This window comes from Sturnira hondurensis, unplaced genomic scaffold (assembly GCF_014824575.4).
Source record: "Sturnira hondurensis isolate 20B ecotype Veracruz unplaced genomic scaffold, ASM1482457v3 Scaffold0020237, whole genome shotgun sequence".
NCBI lineage: Eukaryota > Metazoa > Chordata > Mammalia > Chiroptera > Phyllostomidae > Sturnira > Sturnira hondurensis.
In genome coordinates this window covers 8,807,688-8,821,834 of record NW_028092868.1, presented here as the reverse complement: position 1 = coordinate 8,821,834, position 14,147 = coordinate 8,807,688, and the positions used below count along the sequence as shown (strand labels likewise).

General features: G+C 44.1%; 1 protein-coding gene across 5 annotated transcripts in view; it reads left to right on the top strand.

Annotated features, from left to right (window-relative positions):
• The window catches only part of COL4A4 (collagen type IV alpha 4 chain), a 106,394-nt gene that overhangs the window by 42,273 nt on the left and 49,974 nt on the right, over window positions 1–14,147 (top strand). For all 5 annotated transcript variants that reach the window (XM_037029271.1, XM_037029272.1, XM_037029270.1 and 2 more), the window contains exons 14-22: window positions 113–166; window positions 661–720; window positions 1,585–1,629; window positions 1,976–2,029; window positions 2,804–2,873; window positions 3,440–3,544; window positions 6,968–7,132; window positions 9,645–9,734; window positions 10,690–10,853. In XM_037029271.1, the coding sequence (XP_036885166.1) occupies window positions 113–166; window positions 661–720; window positions 1,585–1,629; window positions 1,976–2,029; window positions 2,804–2,873; window positions 3,440–3,544; window positions 6,968–7,132; window positions 9,645–9,734; window positions 10,690–10,853 (807 nt within the window). The remainder of the gene's footprint in view (window positions 1–112; window positions 167–660; window positions 721–1,584; window positions 1,630–1,975; window positions 2,030–2,803; window positions 2,874–3,439; window positions 3,545–6,967; window positions 7,133–9,644; window positions 9,735–10,689; window positions 10,854–14,147) is intronic.

Sequence of the window (14,147 nt, the reverse complement as noted above, 5' to 3'; positions counted from 1 at the left end):
TTATTTTAAAAATTAGTAAAATGGGTGTTGGAAGAGGCAATTTCTGAAAGAGATGGAAGTCAGTATGTTAAATCCTAGGAACAAGCCAGATCACAGTCACTCTGACTTTTAGGGTGTAAAAGGAATGCCGGGAATGACTGGACCTCCAGGACCTCCAGGACCCAAGGTAATTTATTGAAGTAGCTTTTGAAACTTGTAGGATGCGCTATCTTAATTTCTAAAGAAACATCTTTGTGTGTTCTTTATCATTGCTTTAAATGTTAATATATGTTACTAGAATTTTTCACTGTCTTACTATCATCCTGCAGTATGGGGTGTCAAATTCCTTTTCCCTGGGGGCCACATCAATTTTGTAATTACCTTCAAAGGGCCAAATGTCATTTTAGGGCTGTATGGATGTAACTACTCCTTCACTAGGGGCAAGGAGCTGGGCCCTGCCGCTGGGTAGAAACATGGTGCCAGGCCAGTAGGACCAGGTGGAGGGCCGGATTCGGCCTGCGGGCCTTGTGTTCGCCACCTGTGCTGTAGTAGTGTGTCTCCTGTAAAGTGGGGTTTTCCTGAACTTCCTGGCAATTGTTTTTATTTCTCATTTTGTCTTTGCATCCTCTATTGCTGCAACATCGTCATTTGAACCCCTGTAAATGTTATCATCTCTTAAAGGGAGAACCTGGCGTTGGGGAAAAAGGAGAAAAGGGTGTTCCTGGCTTCCCAGGCCCTCGGGTAAGGATGCTCCTGCCGCCCTTAGCTCCACTGAGTTTGGAGGTGGTTCTCCCTCACAGTTTCATGAAACTAGACTGCCATTCATGAGAGCTTAAAAATGGGCTTATCTCAAATAGGAACAATACATTTTTGACAGCAAGAACGGTGTAAGGGCTCAAAGTCCCGGAACACCCCTTCCCTGGACATCATCTAGATAAGCAGGCAAGCAGAAGGCAGAAGCGTTGGAGGGAAGCAGTGACAGGACTGGGGCGTTCCCTGCCTGGCTTGGTGACGGTGTGAGAGCAGCTTGCAGTTGTCCCTTTAAGCCTATTTGATGAAGGAAGACACTCGTATGGGGGTAGAAAAGCAGCACAGAATCAGACCCCAGACATTGCCACCCATGTCACTTTTGTGACCCCCATTCATAGAGTGACTGCGGAGGCCAGACTCCAGTGAGCATGGGCATTGGGTTTATCTGGCTCTAGATTTCGTACTGAGTGGGATGACCTTGGACCCCACAGTGGTGATTATTGCCGATCACACACGGAGCAACTGTTCATCTCTAGGGGAGCTGTATTTTGAAGATATTTAGCCCGTGCAAGCCTTAAGTTAGATATACTAAAATGGAAGAATAATACCCATAAAAAATATGTTCTCAATTTAAAGCATAGTGAGGGCATACATTTTTAAAAAATAAGACTAAAGACCAATTAAAATAGTAAGTGTTACAAAGAAATGGAATCTATATTTATATCCATTTATTCAACTACCTTTGAAGATAAGATTAAATGTCCATGGAGCAATTTCATAACATGAAATACGATTCCTTGAACTGGTGCATGCATTTTGATTTAATTCTGTTGGTACTGATTTCTGTGAATTTAGGGTGAGCCCGGCTCCTATGGATCTCCAGGTTTTCCAGGATTAAAGGTAAATAAATGTTCACCATAGGGAGATAATAAATACATTTTAATTAGTAAATGCAATTGAGTGTCACTCAAAGGCTCTGCCAGCTCGGGCAAACATGCACGCAGTCATTGGAGAGGGAGACCCATTGGCTTTGCGAGTCATGTGACTTAGCTGTGGGCACAAAAACTAAAGCGTGAAACTCCTACAACCCCCAAAGCAGCTTTAAGAGGTTAAGATTTTGCACAGAATCTCTGCGAGCACGTGTTGTTCAAACAAAATGAGAATAAGATAATTGTCTAATTCAGTTTAATTTTGTAATTTAAAAATGACATTTTTTAATAGAAGGTATATTTCTGGTTACTTATAGGGGGAAAAAGGATATCCTGGAATCCCCGGGCCACCTGGACTTCCGGGTACAAAGGTACAAAAGTGAACCCCTTTGAGTGTTGCCTGACAAAATTCCACAGCTCTTATGTCATCCAACATATTTTTTAAAATAGTTCAAAGAATGATTCAAAATGTAACTTTTGAAAGAGACAGAGTTAATTTTGTATGTATTATTTTATTGCCTGTGGTAACGATTACATTTTACATTTGAGCACTGCTCCTTTTGAAGGTGAATAATAATGAAAGTTTAAAGAATTCCATGGGGATCAAATAGCATCATGATTAAAAACAGAGGGAACCGGGAGAGCTCTTGGCTGTTACCAGCACTGAATATTTTCTTTCGTTTGCAACCTGTGTGACCTCACATTCAGCACTGGCCCAGGACCAATCATGGTAGTAAGGGGACACAGTGAAGGGGGGACATACCTGCTGCTAAAATCAAATGTAGCTTCAGGTCTTGTGAGTGAGTAAAACCATTTGTCTTCGAGTGTCAAGTTAGACGTTAACGCTCATGGTATATTTATGAACCCTTCGTGGTTTCCGAGGTATTGAATTTATGAGTATGGAATAACTTTATCGATGTTAACAACATTTTTTTTCTTTCGAGGCAACTTTGCCAGGTGGTTATTTATTACTGCTTATAGGTAGAAAGTCTGTTTTTCCTAGAACTCCATGAACTATTCATCTCTCTTGTCAGTCTACAGTCTTATTTCTTATACGAATATATTCTTGGTTCTTCTAACATTTATTTATTGCTAGGCAACATGAGAAAAATATTAATATTTCTAAGAAAAGCCAATGATTTCAGGGGGATACTGGAGACCGTGGGCCCCCAGGACCACCGGGGATTTTGATGACTCCACCTCCTCCACTCAAAGGTCTGTGCTTCATTCAGTTCCTCCATTAATTACTTGTGAATGGGGTTTCGGTGGCCCTGACAGAAGACTTGGGCCCAGATTTCCATGGTTTTCCCCTTAGGCAGGTTAACTCTATGAACTTTAATGTGAACATGTAATTATACAGGGTGCAGGTAGGGATGTGCATCTTGGTTCGTCCCTATCAACAGAAGACATCAAATTTTATTTTAGTGTGTAAACTGCATGCTGGCACTTTGATCCTGTCACCTTTCAGAAAGTAAGGTTTTTTTTTACCTGTTAAAATACGTATAAAGCCATTTGAATAAGACCTACCCAGATGGGGCCTCCAAGACAGGAGGGGCCTCAGTCGGTGACAGACAGCGCTGCTCCAAGTTCACGCATCTGCAGAGCAGTGAAGGGCAGATGAAGGGCCCGGACCTAAGATGTAAGATTTAAAATGTGGGGAGAAACTGAAAAAGTGGTCTCCTAGTTGTATTTCAGCAAGCCTCACAAAAGGTAGTTGCGCGTGGACTTCATAATGTAGGCATTCGTTTATTTGTGTTTACAAGTGTCATTATTTTTGGCAGGCCCTCCGGGAGATCCAGGCCTCCCTGGCCACTGTGGAGAAATGGGGGCTGTGGGGCTCCCTGGTCCCCCCGGTCCCCCAGGTCTACCAGGGGAAGCCTGTCCAGGTATGAGTCCCCTGGCTTTGATAAACCAGGTCTGCCCCATCCTCATCCACACCAGGGGTTCTCAACTCTACCTGAGACTGAAATCAGCTCAGGGCTGTTTTAGAAACACCGGGAGGCTGTGCCTACCCCAGACCAAGAATGTTGGCCTCTCTGATGGAGGGACCCAGGCACCTGCTATTCTAAAAACATTTCACATTTCCAACACACAGCCAGGGTTAAGAACAACTGAATTCCAACCAGTTAATCACTTACTCGGAAGAAGTCCGGGCTCCTGGGCTGCACCTCAGAAATATTCAGTCAAGATCTCAGGGCTCTGGTGAGGAATATGTCTGCGTGGTCCTCAGGAGGCTTCCCACAAGAGGCTTGCTTGTAGCCAAGATCTGGAAACCGCTGCCAGGTTACAGTGTTTCTTCCCATCTTCCCACCCTCTCCGAGGGCTCTCGGAGCCCTTTGGACATCTAATTGTCAGAAGTGACTTCATCCACCTAGACCCCGACTTACATCTCCTACATCAAATGTGGAAATACAAATTCTAAGTTAAAAAGTCAAATTTTGAGTCAGCCTTAGTTAAAAAACAAAACAAAAGTAACAGTCTCCATTCCTCCTGCCTCTGAAAAAAAAATCCCTTGTAGCTCATGGTAATATTTGATGAAGAGCCTGGGAAATCATTCTGTTGACGTGAGGACTTTGAATTCCTTCCAGTGCTGTGCTGGGTGATATTCTTTGTAAAATTAGGAATAGAAATGTGGAGGATATTTGCATTCTCTCAGCCCAGGAGAACGGACTAAGCTTGGGGAGAAAAGTCTTGAATAAACGGAATTTCATTTCATCTGAGTCTCTTCTTATGTCTGCTGAGAAGATTAGAGAGTTCCCTGAGATACTCGGCTGTCAGCTGCAGCAGCCTTGTTTATTCTTTCGTGAATCCGGCTTCTGCTTTGCGGAATCTGATGGCCGCAAAGGTAGTAGAAGTTCGTTTTGTTCATTTAATCTTTTACATATTGCAGCCTTGGCTCACTGACCCAGGACTGTGTAAACAAACCATAGAGTGCTTTTTGGTTAGGAAGCATTAGACTCTGGCCTTAGATTTCCTCTTTTGGATTCATTCTCGATAAAATAGTGCCTCTCATAGATTGAAATAAAAACCCGATGGGAGTAAGTGACAGGTGTCCAGCAGATTCAAAACCAAATGTGAAGCCTTTTAATTCGGCAAGCATTTTTTCTTTACTTAAAGAATTGGCCCGGTGGCTTTCAAATCTTGACTACACTCCATAGTAAGAAATCATTTTATAGTGTATTGTATGCACATCATATCACACACATGTGTGTGTCCACATGCGCACATAACTGAAACACAAGTTTCACAACATAATAACACCCTTGTTAGTATAGGATGCACTCCTTGGCTATTCTGCTCTTCCAAAAAATATTTGAATGCTGGCCCCAACTTAATTTATTCCATGCTCTACGAATGGGGGCTCGTGGCTGACGTGTGCCATACACGGTAGCCCATTCTCCCTGTCGGGAGGTGGCTGAGCATCTCCCCTGGCTTTGGGACGAGGTGGCATCCAGGTCCATGTGGTGACTGCAGAGATTCAGAGTCAGGTCTTAGGAGTTGGTGGTGTGAGAACAAGACAGCAGCCACTGCCCCAGGAGCACGTGTTCATTTTGTCTTAAGTGCACCAACGTGCATGGCCCTTATTATACGTATTTTGTTTTATAATCTTCTACAGTGTTTGTCCTGCGGTAAGCGGGGCTTTGGAGTCATCCACCCATGATTAAACCTTGCCATTTGGTGGAGTGGAGTGAAATAGCTATGCACTCACACTATGGGCCACAAACATTCCAGGCTCGGTCACTTGCAGACTATGTGATCTTGAGCATCTGTTAAACCTCTCTGTGCCTCAGTTTTCTCATCTGCAAAATGGAGCTCTTGTTAGGATTGAAGAAGTAGCATGTATACAGTTTTTAGACTACAGCCTAGCATAGCAGGAAGACTCACTCGTGTTAGCTATTATTATTATTATTAGTAGTAGTAGTAGTAGTATTATACTTGGCCTACACTTCCCAGGACTGATCTATAGGGTGTAACTTTGCAGGACTGTTGGAGGGGTAAAGATAATGTGTGGAAACGCGTGTGAAGCCCCAGCACACATGCACGCAGTAAGGGAAGCCATTGGCTAACTAGCATCTGTATTACTGATTACGGACAGGGTTTCAGTCTTCTCTTGAAGAACGTATCCAAACCTAGTGGCTTAAAATAGCAACAGTCATTATGTTGCCTTCCCTCTTTCCTTGGTTCAAGAATTTAGGAAGGGCTAAGCTTAGCCAATTTAGGTCAAGGTTCGATTGCAGGCAGGAAACGGAGTGTGAGGACTGGCCAGGCCTCTGCTCTCTCTGTCCTGTAGTCCCAGGGCCTCTCTCTGTGGGCCCCGTACTTCATTTGGGCTCCCTCACTGCATGGAGCTTCGTAATAGTGGGATCGCTTCTACGGGGGGCCTGGACTCCAGTCCGGAGCGTCTCGGCACACAGGGCAGAACTGAGTCACGTGGAATAATCGAGGCTTGGAAACCATGTATCACTCCCACGGTGCTCCAGGAGTCCCAAAATCACCAAGGCCTGCCCCAGTCAGGGGAGGGGACCTTCCACCTCTTGATAGGAGAATGTCAAAGTTCTACAAGCACGTGGGGGACAAGAGCTACCCTGTGGCCATCTTTGAAAACTATGGTTTTCCACAAAGAGAGTCTAGAACCAGGTGTGCTTAGGGAGACACGGCTAGGAGAAGTGTCACTCTCATACAAGGCTTCCCGCCGTCCGAAAGCCACAGCCACCAGAGAGGTGAGTAGAATGTCCAGGGGAAGCGGGGTGTTGAGTCCGTGTTACTCTGACCTCTGAACACACCGAAAATCCAGTTCGGACATTGCGCTAAGCTTTTTATATGGATTATGTTCGTTCGTTCTCAGAACAGACCTCTAGGATAGACATACAGGGTTAGGGAAGTTAAGTACCTGGGGCCCAACAGAGACAGGCCAGGTTCAAATCCAGACCTCTGTGTTTCCCCTCTGACCTCAGCTGCCATGGTATTTTATGCCCTGTATACTTACTGATACTAGTTTTACCACATCACCAAGGCGAAAAGACTGGAAAAAACACTTTTAATTATATGATGGATAGTTCTCTCCCAATATTCCTAAAGAATGGGGAGAAGGAAATCAATCCGATTCCCCAAACCTGTCTGTTTCCATTCATGTGCTCATTTCATAGCAGGGTGAGCATTGTGATGGCTGGGATATTCAGTTATTTTTAATTACATTTTTTCCTTTAAAAATGTCCACAGCCCAAGGAAGAATGTGCTGATTTGATCTCTTCTATAGAAAAGTTTAATCTGAGAGTCTACGTGGTTTCCATTCCTGATTTCTCTTGTAGGCACAACGGGACTCCCCGGGCCGCCAGGGTTTCCCGGTCACCCCGGAGTTCCAGGGGCAGCAGGTGCTCCCGGGAGGCCCGATTTGGCTCCGGGGAGACCAGGGCCCCCAGGGCCCCCTGGGTTGCCTGGAGCACCGGGACTTCAGGGGCCTCCAGGATCAGATGGTAAAGTGCTCCTCTCTCACGTTCATTAGCACTCATGTTGGAGTTGATATTTATAGAAACTGGGACTTTCTAAATCTTCAAAAAATGATTTAACATTTCCTGAGCCAAGTTAGTATTATTAACACTACAAAAAGTAAACTGACATTGAACTATCCCGTTAATTAAAGTACATGAAAATATTTGGTGGAGCATTGAAGTGTGATCATAGAATTTTATTAATTAACATAATTTTAATTTTTAAATGTGGTTTTAATTTTAAATGTTTTAATTTTAAAACATTTAAAAATGTTTTAAACAATTTTTAAATGTTGTCATCAGAGCTGTGCGTGGACCTGGCTTAGGAGTCGAACTCTTTGACCAAGCCAGTCGGGAGGAACTGTCGCCCTGGGCAACCCCTTCTCCTCTGCCTTCCTGAACCTTTTGTCATTTGTCTCTGTTGCCATTCAGCATCCTTGTATTGTCATTGCTTACTTTTTCGGTTTGAGCATTATCTTTTGACTTCTTACCATACAAAATAAGTTTAGCTGTCTTTCCCCTCCCTCCCAACCACAGATATGTAAGCTGGGAAATCGAGTTAGTATAATAATTTGAGTTAAATATTCAGTGTTTATGATGAATAGTTATAAAATGTGATTCACCAGGGCAGCCATATGTAATACTGTATATCATTACTTTTCCAGCACAATATTTTGTGAACAATTGCCTTGTTTTCTCTGTGTTTGCTAAGTCAGCCGCAACCCGCTAGAACTGCATGGGTCTCCCAATAGTACATTATAACTTGTTAACTATTCTGTCAGTGTTGTCTTTTGAATAAATCTCTCCCAGATCTTTCAACCCATTCAAATCAGGGCAGATTGCGTTTTTCATCTGCTGTCAAGAGATGCTGTCTTGAGATCTGCTTTCACCATTATCCTGGATCTCTCCCTCTCTTCGTTCTCTGTTTCTGTGTTTCCTACAACTTAACGTATTTCTTCCACGGTTTCACTCTCTCATTATACTTCCTGAGAAAAAGTACAGACCTGAGGGATTTTCACCTGTTGAAGGTGACATTAGTCTACTGTGGAATTTGATCAATCATTTGTCCGAGTATAAAACTCTTGCCTGGAAATATTTTTCCTTCAGGTTTCTGAAAGCATTCTTTGTCTTCTAGCATCCCGTGTTGTCACTGCAAAAAGTTCAGTAACGTTTAGGTACTTGGTCGTTTGTTTGAAATCTGTTTTCCCTGGAAGTTTGTGAGTTTTTCTTTATTTTGATGTCCTTAAATTTCACAATGATTTGCTTTTTTGTGTGGGTACATTTGCATTTATTTGCAGACACTCCGCGGACAGTTTGAATCCAACACAAACCCTTCATTTCTGAAAATAAGTTCTTGAAGAAGTTCTTTGACGCTGTTCCCTCCTTTCCCTCTCCCCCCCTTTTTCTCTTTCTGCACTCTATGATTTGTCAGAGAGTCAATCCTGCATGTCCCTTTTTAAAATCTTGAATCTATTATTGTTTACTTTTGTTTCTGTAATACTTTCCAGGATATTTTCTCAATTTTGTCTTCCAACTCTGCTCCTGAATTTTAAAATTTCTAAAATCACATATTTTTTCTAACTTCCAAGAATTTTGCCGCTCTATTCTCTTTTAATGTTTGCAGCAGCCTGTTCATGTTCCAGGGATAAAGTGCCTTTCGCCACCTGGCTTTTCAATTACAGTTTCTTTTCAAGTTCCCTTCCTGCTGCACGGCTTCCTCCAGTGTGGGGGGCTGTTATTTCACCCTGCTGCCACTTTTGAGGAGGGGATCTTAGTCGGACTATTTCTGTAACAAGTCATTTTGTCTGAGGACTGACTCAATGCCATTCCACTTCAGAGGTCTTAATTCCTGACCTTTGGGAGGGATTTCTGATGTAAATTTTGTTCTTCCATTGCTTCTCTTACCACCTCCATAGAATTCAACTTTGCTAGGTCTGCTAAGTCTCTTTATATTTTTGCCATTATTTCCTTTTCCTTTTCTTTGTTTTGAGTTTTATGCCTTCTAAAATAATATGCTTTTACTGTATGTTATTTAACTGGAATGTGGGGGAGATCAAGGAACTTACGGCTTGCATTCTATTATCTTAAGTAATATGCCTCTGAATTTTTGCTTTGACAAGTTCTGCTTCATGTTTTCTTCACTGGGTAATCATTGGTAGTCAAAGGGGAAAAGATCTTGTGATACGTTTCCTCTTAGTTTTTTGTTTACTTGTTTTGTCTGGGTGTGTTTGCTTGTTTTCCTGTCTGTTGCTTTGCTCTGCAACCCACGAATTAGTGCTGAGACCAGGATGGTTTTACCGAAGGTCATGGTGGCAGGGCACCATGTGCCCACTGTGTTATGTGTTCTCCTGTGAGAGAGAAGGAATTGAGAGGAATGGAAGAAAGAGCGGGGCTGAGGGGAAAATGTTAGTGCAAGAGACACTTCCACTCGTTCCGTAGGAGGCACTCACAAAAAACCGTGTGGCTCTCTCCGCCCATCCCCTTTCCCACTGTAAAGTTATGTATTGTAGTGTGGGGCATCCTGGACCACAAGGAGTAAAAGGCAAAATGGGTCCTCCCGGAAGAAGAGGCTCGAAAGGAGAAAAAGGCAAGTATGCATCGAAGGCAGAGTTTCTAGGGGACGTCCCACGCAGGGCTGGGAGGCACGTATGCCAGGTTCAATGTGGCATTTCGCTTAGACTGGTACTCACCTTCATTAACCCGGTGAGTACTCCACTTCGGTATGTGCTCGTCTCGTGATTAGATCTTACCCAAAGTCAAAGTCTTGTAGAGGACAGAGGAGGAACTTACCTCCCACGAAATTTGCCTCAAAGTTGTAACTTTTCCACAAGATCCTCTTGATTCCTTAGAAGCAGCAGAGGGAGTACAGTGTTGACCTTTTATTTCGGTTTCTCCCTGGGGGTCTCATATTTCCCAGACTCATCCAATGCCTATGATGTGGTTTCTCTACCCTAAATTGTTCGGTGCCTTTTTGACCAAGTGAGTCAGGTGGGTATGACGGCTGATGAGTTTGACTATCTTAAAGACATTTTTTAAGACTAAAAGTCCTGATGATCAGCAAATGCATTGCAGTGAATTATCAGTTGTGATGTTCGTTGCGTGCAATGGTCCCTTGTCACGTATTGTTTTGTTCCCCTAACTGTTCGGGGTTTATGCTCTAACCAACTGTTTGTCACTGTTTCTTCAGTAGGGAGCAAGTAAGAGGTCTTTTTAGTAAGAACCAAAGAAGAGACTTTTAAGAGGCCTTCTTGTTATAAAAGTTTTTTAAGTAGAATTGGACATCAGATTTCCCCCTAGAATTTGCCAAGACGAGTTTATTAAGACTCGAAACACCCCATTTGTGCAAAAACAATGTGTCCACTCGATAGAGACTGTGCCTTGGTTCCCCACATGGTGCCCCCACCCCACCCCACACTTTATCAGTTGTCTGCTATAAGAACTGTATATGTTAGACCCTTCTTATTTTTATTTTCACTATTGATTTTGTGTAGTGAAGCCTTTGTTGGGAAGTATGACGAAGCTGCCTTTTACCCTCTGTCTAGGAAATGCGGGGCCCTGTGCCTGCCAGCCTGGCCCCGTGGGCTCGCCAGGCCTTCCCGGACTTCCTGGGACGCAGGGTAGTAAAGGAGACTTGGGGCCCCGCGGGTGGCCTGGAGAGAAAGGTCACCCGGGCCCTCCTGGTGCTGAAGGATCTCCAGGGCCACCAGTGAGTAATTCTTACCAGTAACAATCTTTCTAGTTAAAAGAGACAGAGATTGAATTAAATGGGACCTGTTTCTAATTTATAGTATGATATATATTCTATGTTTTGAATCTATAAAGAAAGGAATGCCCCAAAGTATCTGTTTTCATTCATCCATTCATCCATCTATCTATCCATCCATTTGACTCATATTTATTGAGCACCTGCTATGTTCTAGGTGCTATTGCAGGTGTTAAGGATACAGCAGGGACCAGAACACAGTCTCTGCTCTCTGGGAGCCTCTACCCTGTGTGGAGGATGTATAGCAGATGGATGAATAAATACATAGTATGGGTTGTGTTGATCAAGGCCATCACTGTGTAGTGTGGCTTGAGTGGAGACAGTGAGGGGCAGAGCAGGAGATAAAGTCAAAGGAATGGCTGGAGGTTGGGCGGAGCTGCTGAGCGTGGAGCCTTGTGGGTGGGCTGAAGGTGAGTTTTTACTCTGGATGACACAGAGCAGCCAGGAGTGAGTTTTAAGGCCAGAAAGCATCTGACACTCATTTTAAATGGACCATCCCTGCAGCTCTGTCAAAGCTAGACCCTAGTGGGGAAGGGGAGGAGCAGGGAGGTGGCTGCAGCAATCTTGGTGGCATAAGATAGCACATGGATTTACCATAGTTTGACATGTTTAATGCACATTTTTTTGCCCAAATTTTTGAGGGAAAAAGAAGGATGCGCACTATACATGGGTAGTGCCTGAAATACTTTTATCTGTTCTTGTGTTTTGCAATTATTTGTTCCATGGATTTCTGGTACCATAAAATGTTGAAAAATAAATGCTAAAATCGCTTTAGAATATAAAAAAACAAGTATCTAAATATAAGTAAGTAAATGTTGAATTAAAAATTAAAACAAAAGGGTTTTTTTTTTCCCTGAAAATTTGGTCCAAAAATGTGGTGCACATTATACATAGCAAAATACGGTACCTGGTAGTATGGGGTGTGGTGGGAAATGGGCAGATTCTGGATGCATTCTGGAGACAGAGCTAGCAGGGTGGCGGTCAGCCTGGACATGGACACGTCTCCTCCGGGACGTGAGGAGAAGAGGCTTAAAGGCTGGAGCCGAGATGGCGAAGACGATGTGAGGAGCAGCCGTGGTTTGATGGAGGGAAGCAATGCCACCGGGGACGTTGAAGTTTGAGATACCTAGTAGACGGGCAAGTGGAGATGTCGAGTAGGCAGAGCGGATGGTATGTAAGTCAAGGATCCAGGTCAGAGGTAGAGGCTGGAGATACAAATACTGGCACTGTCAGAGCTCACGTGATATGCCAGAGAATGGATGGGCTGTCTCTCCAAGTGGCTCTCCTTTGCTGACCATTACAAGAGGCTCAGGTTGAGGCACAGCCTTTCAGCTGTCCCGCAGAATAAAATCGCTGCCCCCTGGACACCCGTCTGCAGGCTGGAGACAGACTCCTCTCCCTCCTTATTAAAGAGGCTCAATCCTGGGTGGCCCGGAGCCTAACCAGCAGCTCCCATGTACGTTTCCATTTCTCCTGGGAAATCCCATGAAAATGAGGCGCCGCTCTGAGACCCGGAAGGGAAGGTGATGACCCAGCTGCCCCACAGCATCTACTGCACTTGCACAGTCTGCTCAGCCGGGAGCTAGGGCCTCCCTGCACGGAAGGGGAGCGGACGTGGTCGTGATTAGTATGTAATTTGCATTTTATAGTCTGCTTTTCTAATTCAACATTTTATCACAGTCATTTTTTTTGTTGCTACTTAATCTTCTTCATGAAGATTTAATTGGTTCTAAAATACTTTCGTGGCTTCCTATTGAGTTGCTTCTCAGGGCTAATATGTGGGAGCGTGGATTACTAGTTCACCCAGGGTTGTCCTGGCTAAGGTTTATGTAATTCTGGTGATCCAGGGCTTAAGTCTTCGTATTTGGGGTGTCTTTGTTCTGTGTGTGATTCTGTCCACATAACTTCCCTGCGTTAAATTCATTGCTTTATGGCTACAGTTAGGAACCATGTTCATACTGTGGGGCACTATGAAAAGAAAGGAGGGAGGGATGGACAGACGGAGGGAGCGCGAAGGAACAACAGTCAGTCACTGTGGGTGCTCTTGCTCCCTCATACATCTCACTGCTTCTTTTTGTACTATTAATATGAGGTTTGTGGCCATCCTGGAGACTTGGAAGTTCATTAACACAGGGTCAGCGTGTTCCCACTGCGGCTGGAAGCTCAGAGGTGGCTGTGCCCACGGGAGGAGGTCTGGGCTGCTCAGTCCCCACCATGGCCACCCACCTGCTTCCCTCAGAAGGACACGACTCACTGGGCACCTGCAGTTGAGGTCCCGGACCTGGACCACGTGTGAAACAATTAGTATGTGCCTGGCAGAGAGGACATTTTTGTTGCTGCTGAGATTTGGTTGTTTTGTTAACACACGTGTTTACTCATCGCAGGTCTCAGAATTGTGAAAAGTCGCTCTCCATCCCAAAGTGGCCGGGACTCTCTCTGACCCCAGGAATTTTGTAGATTCAGCTTTTGTTTCACTAGAGTCTTCACGCCAGGAAGGCAGACGGTCTTGTTAACTGCCGAATCCTTGGGACTCAGAATAACGCCTGGCTCTTTGTAGGTTCTCAGTAAATGAATGTCTCTTTAGCGAAATATAAAGACGGTGCTGGTGATTGTTTTTTCTTACTAGCTCAACTTAGTCTATGACCTGACTCTAGTAATTAAAATTCCACATTTGCAGATCATTAGAGCAATTTGTAATACACTCTAAGTTGCCAGTGTGCTCACTGTTTATCTGCTTAGACTCCAGGGTATATGCTTTCCTCCGGGGTGTTTAGGAAGCGTGGCCCTGGTATTGTCTTCCTGGGGAGTCGTTGGCTCAAATGCTATGTGAATAGTTTCCTGTTGATAGCCCATCCATCGGAAGGACATTTTCATTATCCATCTCTTGGATTGCATACTACATGCCAACCACTTTGGCCCTGTTCCTTTGTCCTTTATGCATAAATAGCAAAAATAAGAATTTAAGCAACACTCAAGCCAGCTGAGCACTTTATGATTTCTAAAGTTCCTTTCCTGTTGAATTTGGCTATTTCTACTAAGAAATTGCTTTCCACTCACTGTCTTGATGCCTTCTAGATATTGCTGCACACGGGACATTATCCTGGAGTGATGTTCTTGGGATTATTGAGTGGCTGGTGTGTGTGTAGCTGTATTTTCTCCACAGGAAATGGCTCCTAACCATTACATCCATTTCAGTGTCTCTGCCTACTGGGTGCATATTTGGCTTCTTTACACTCT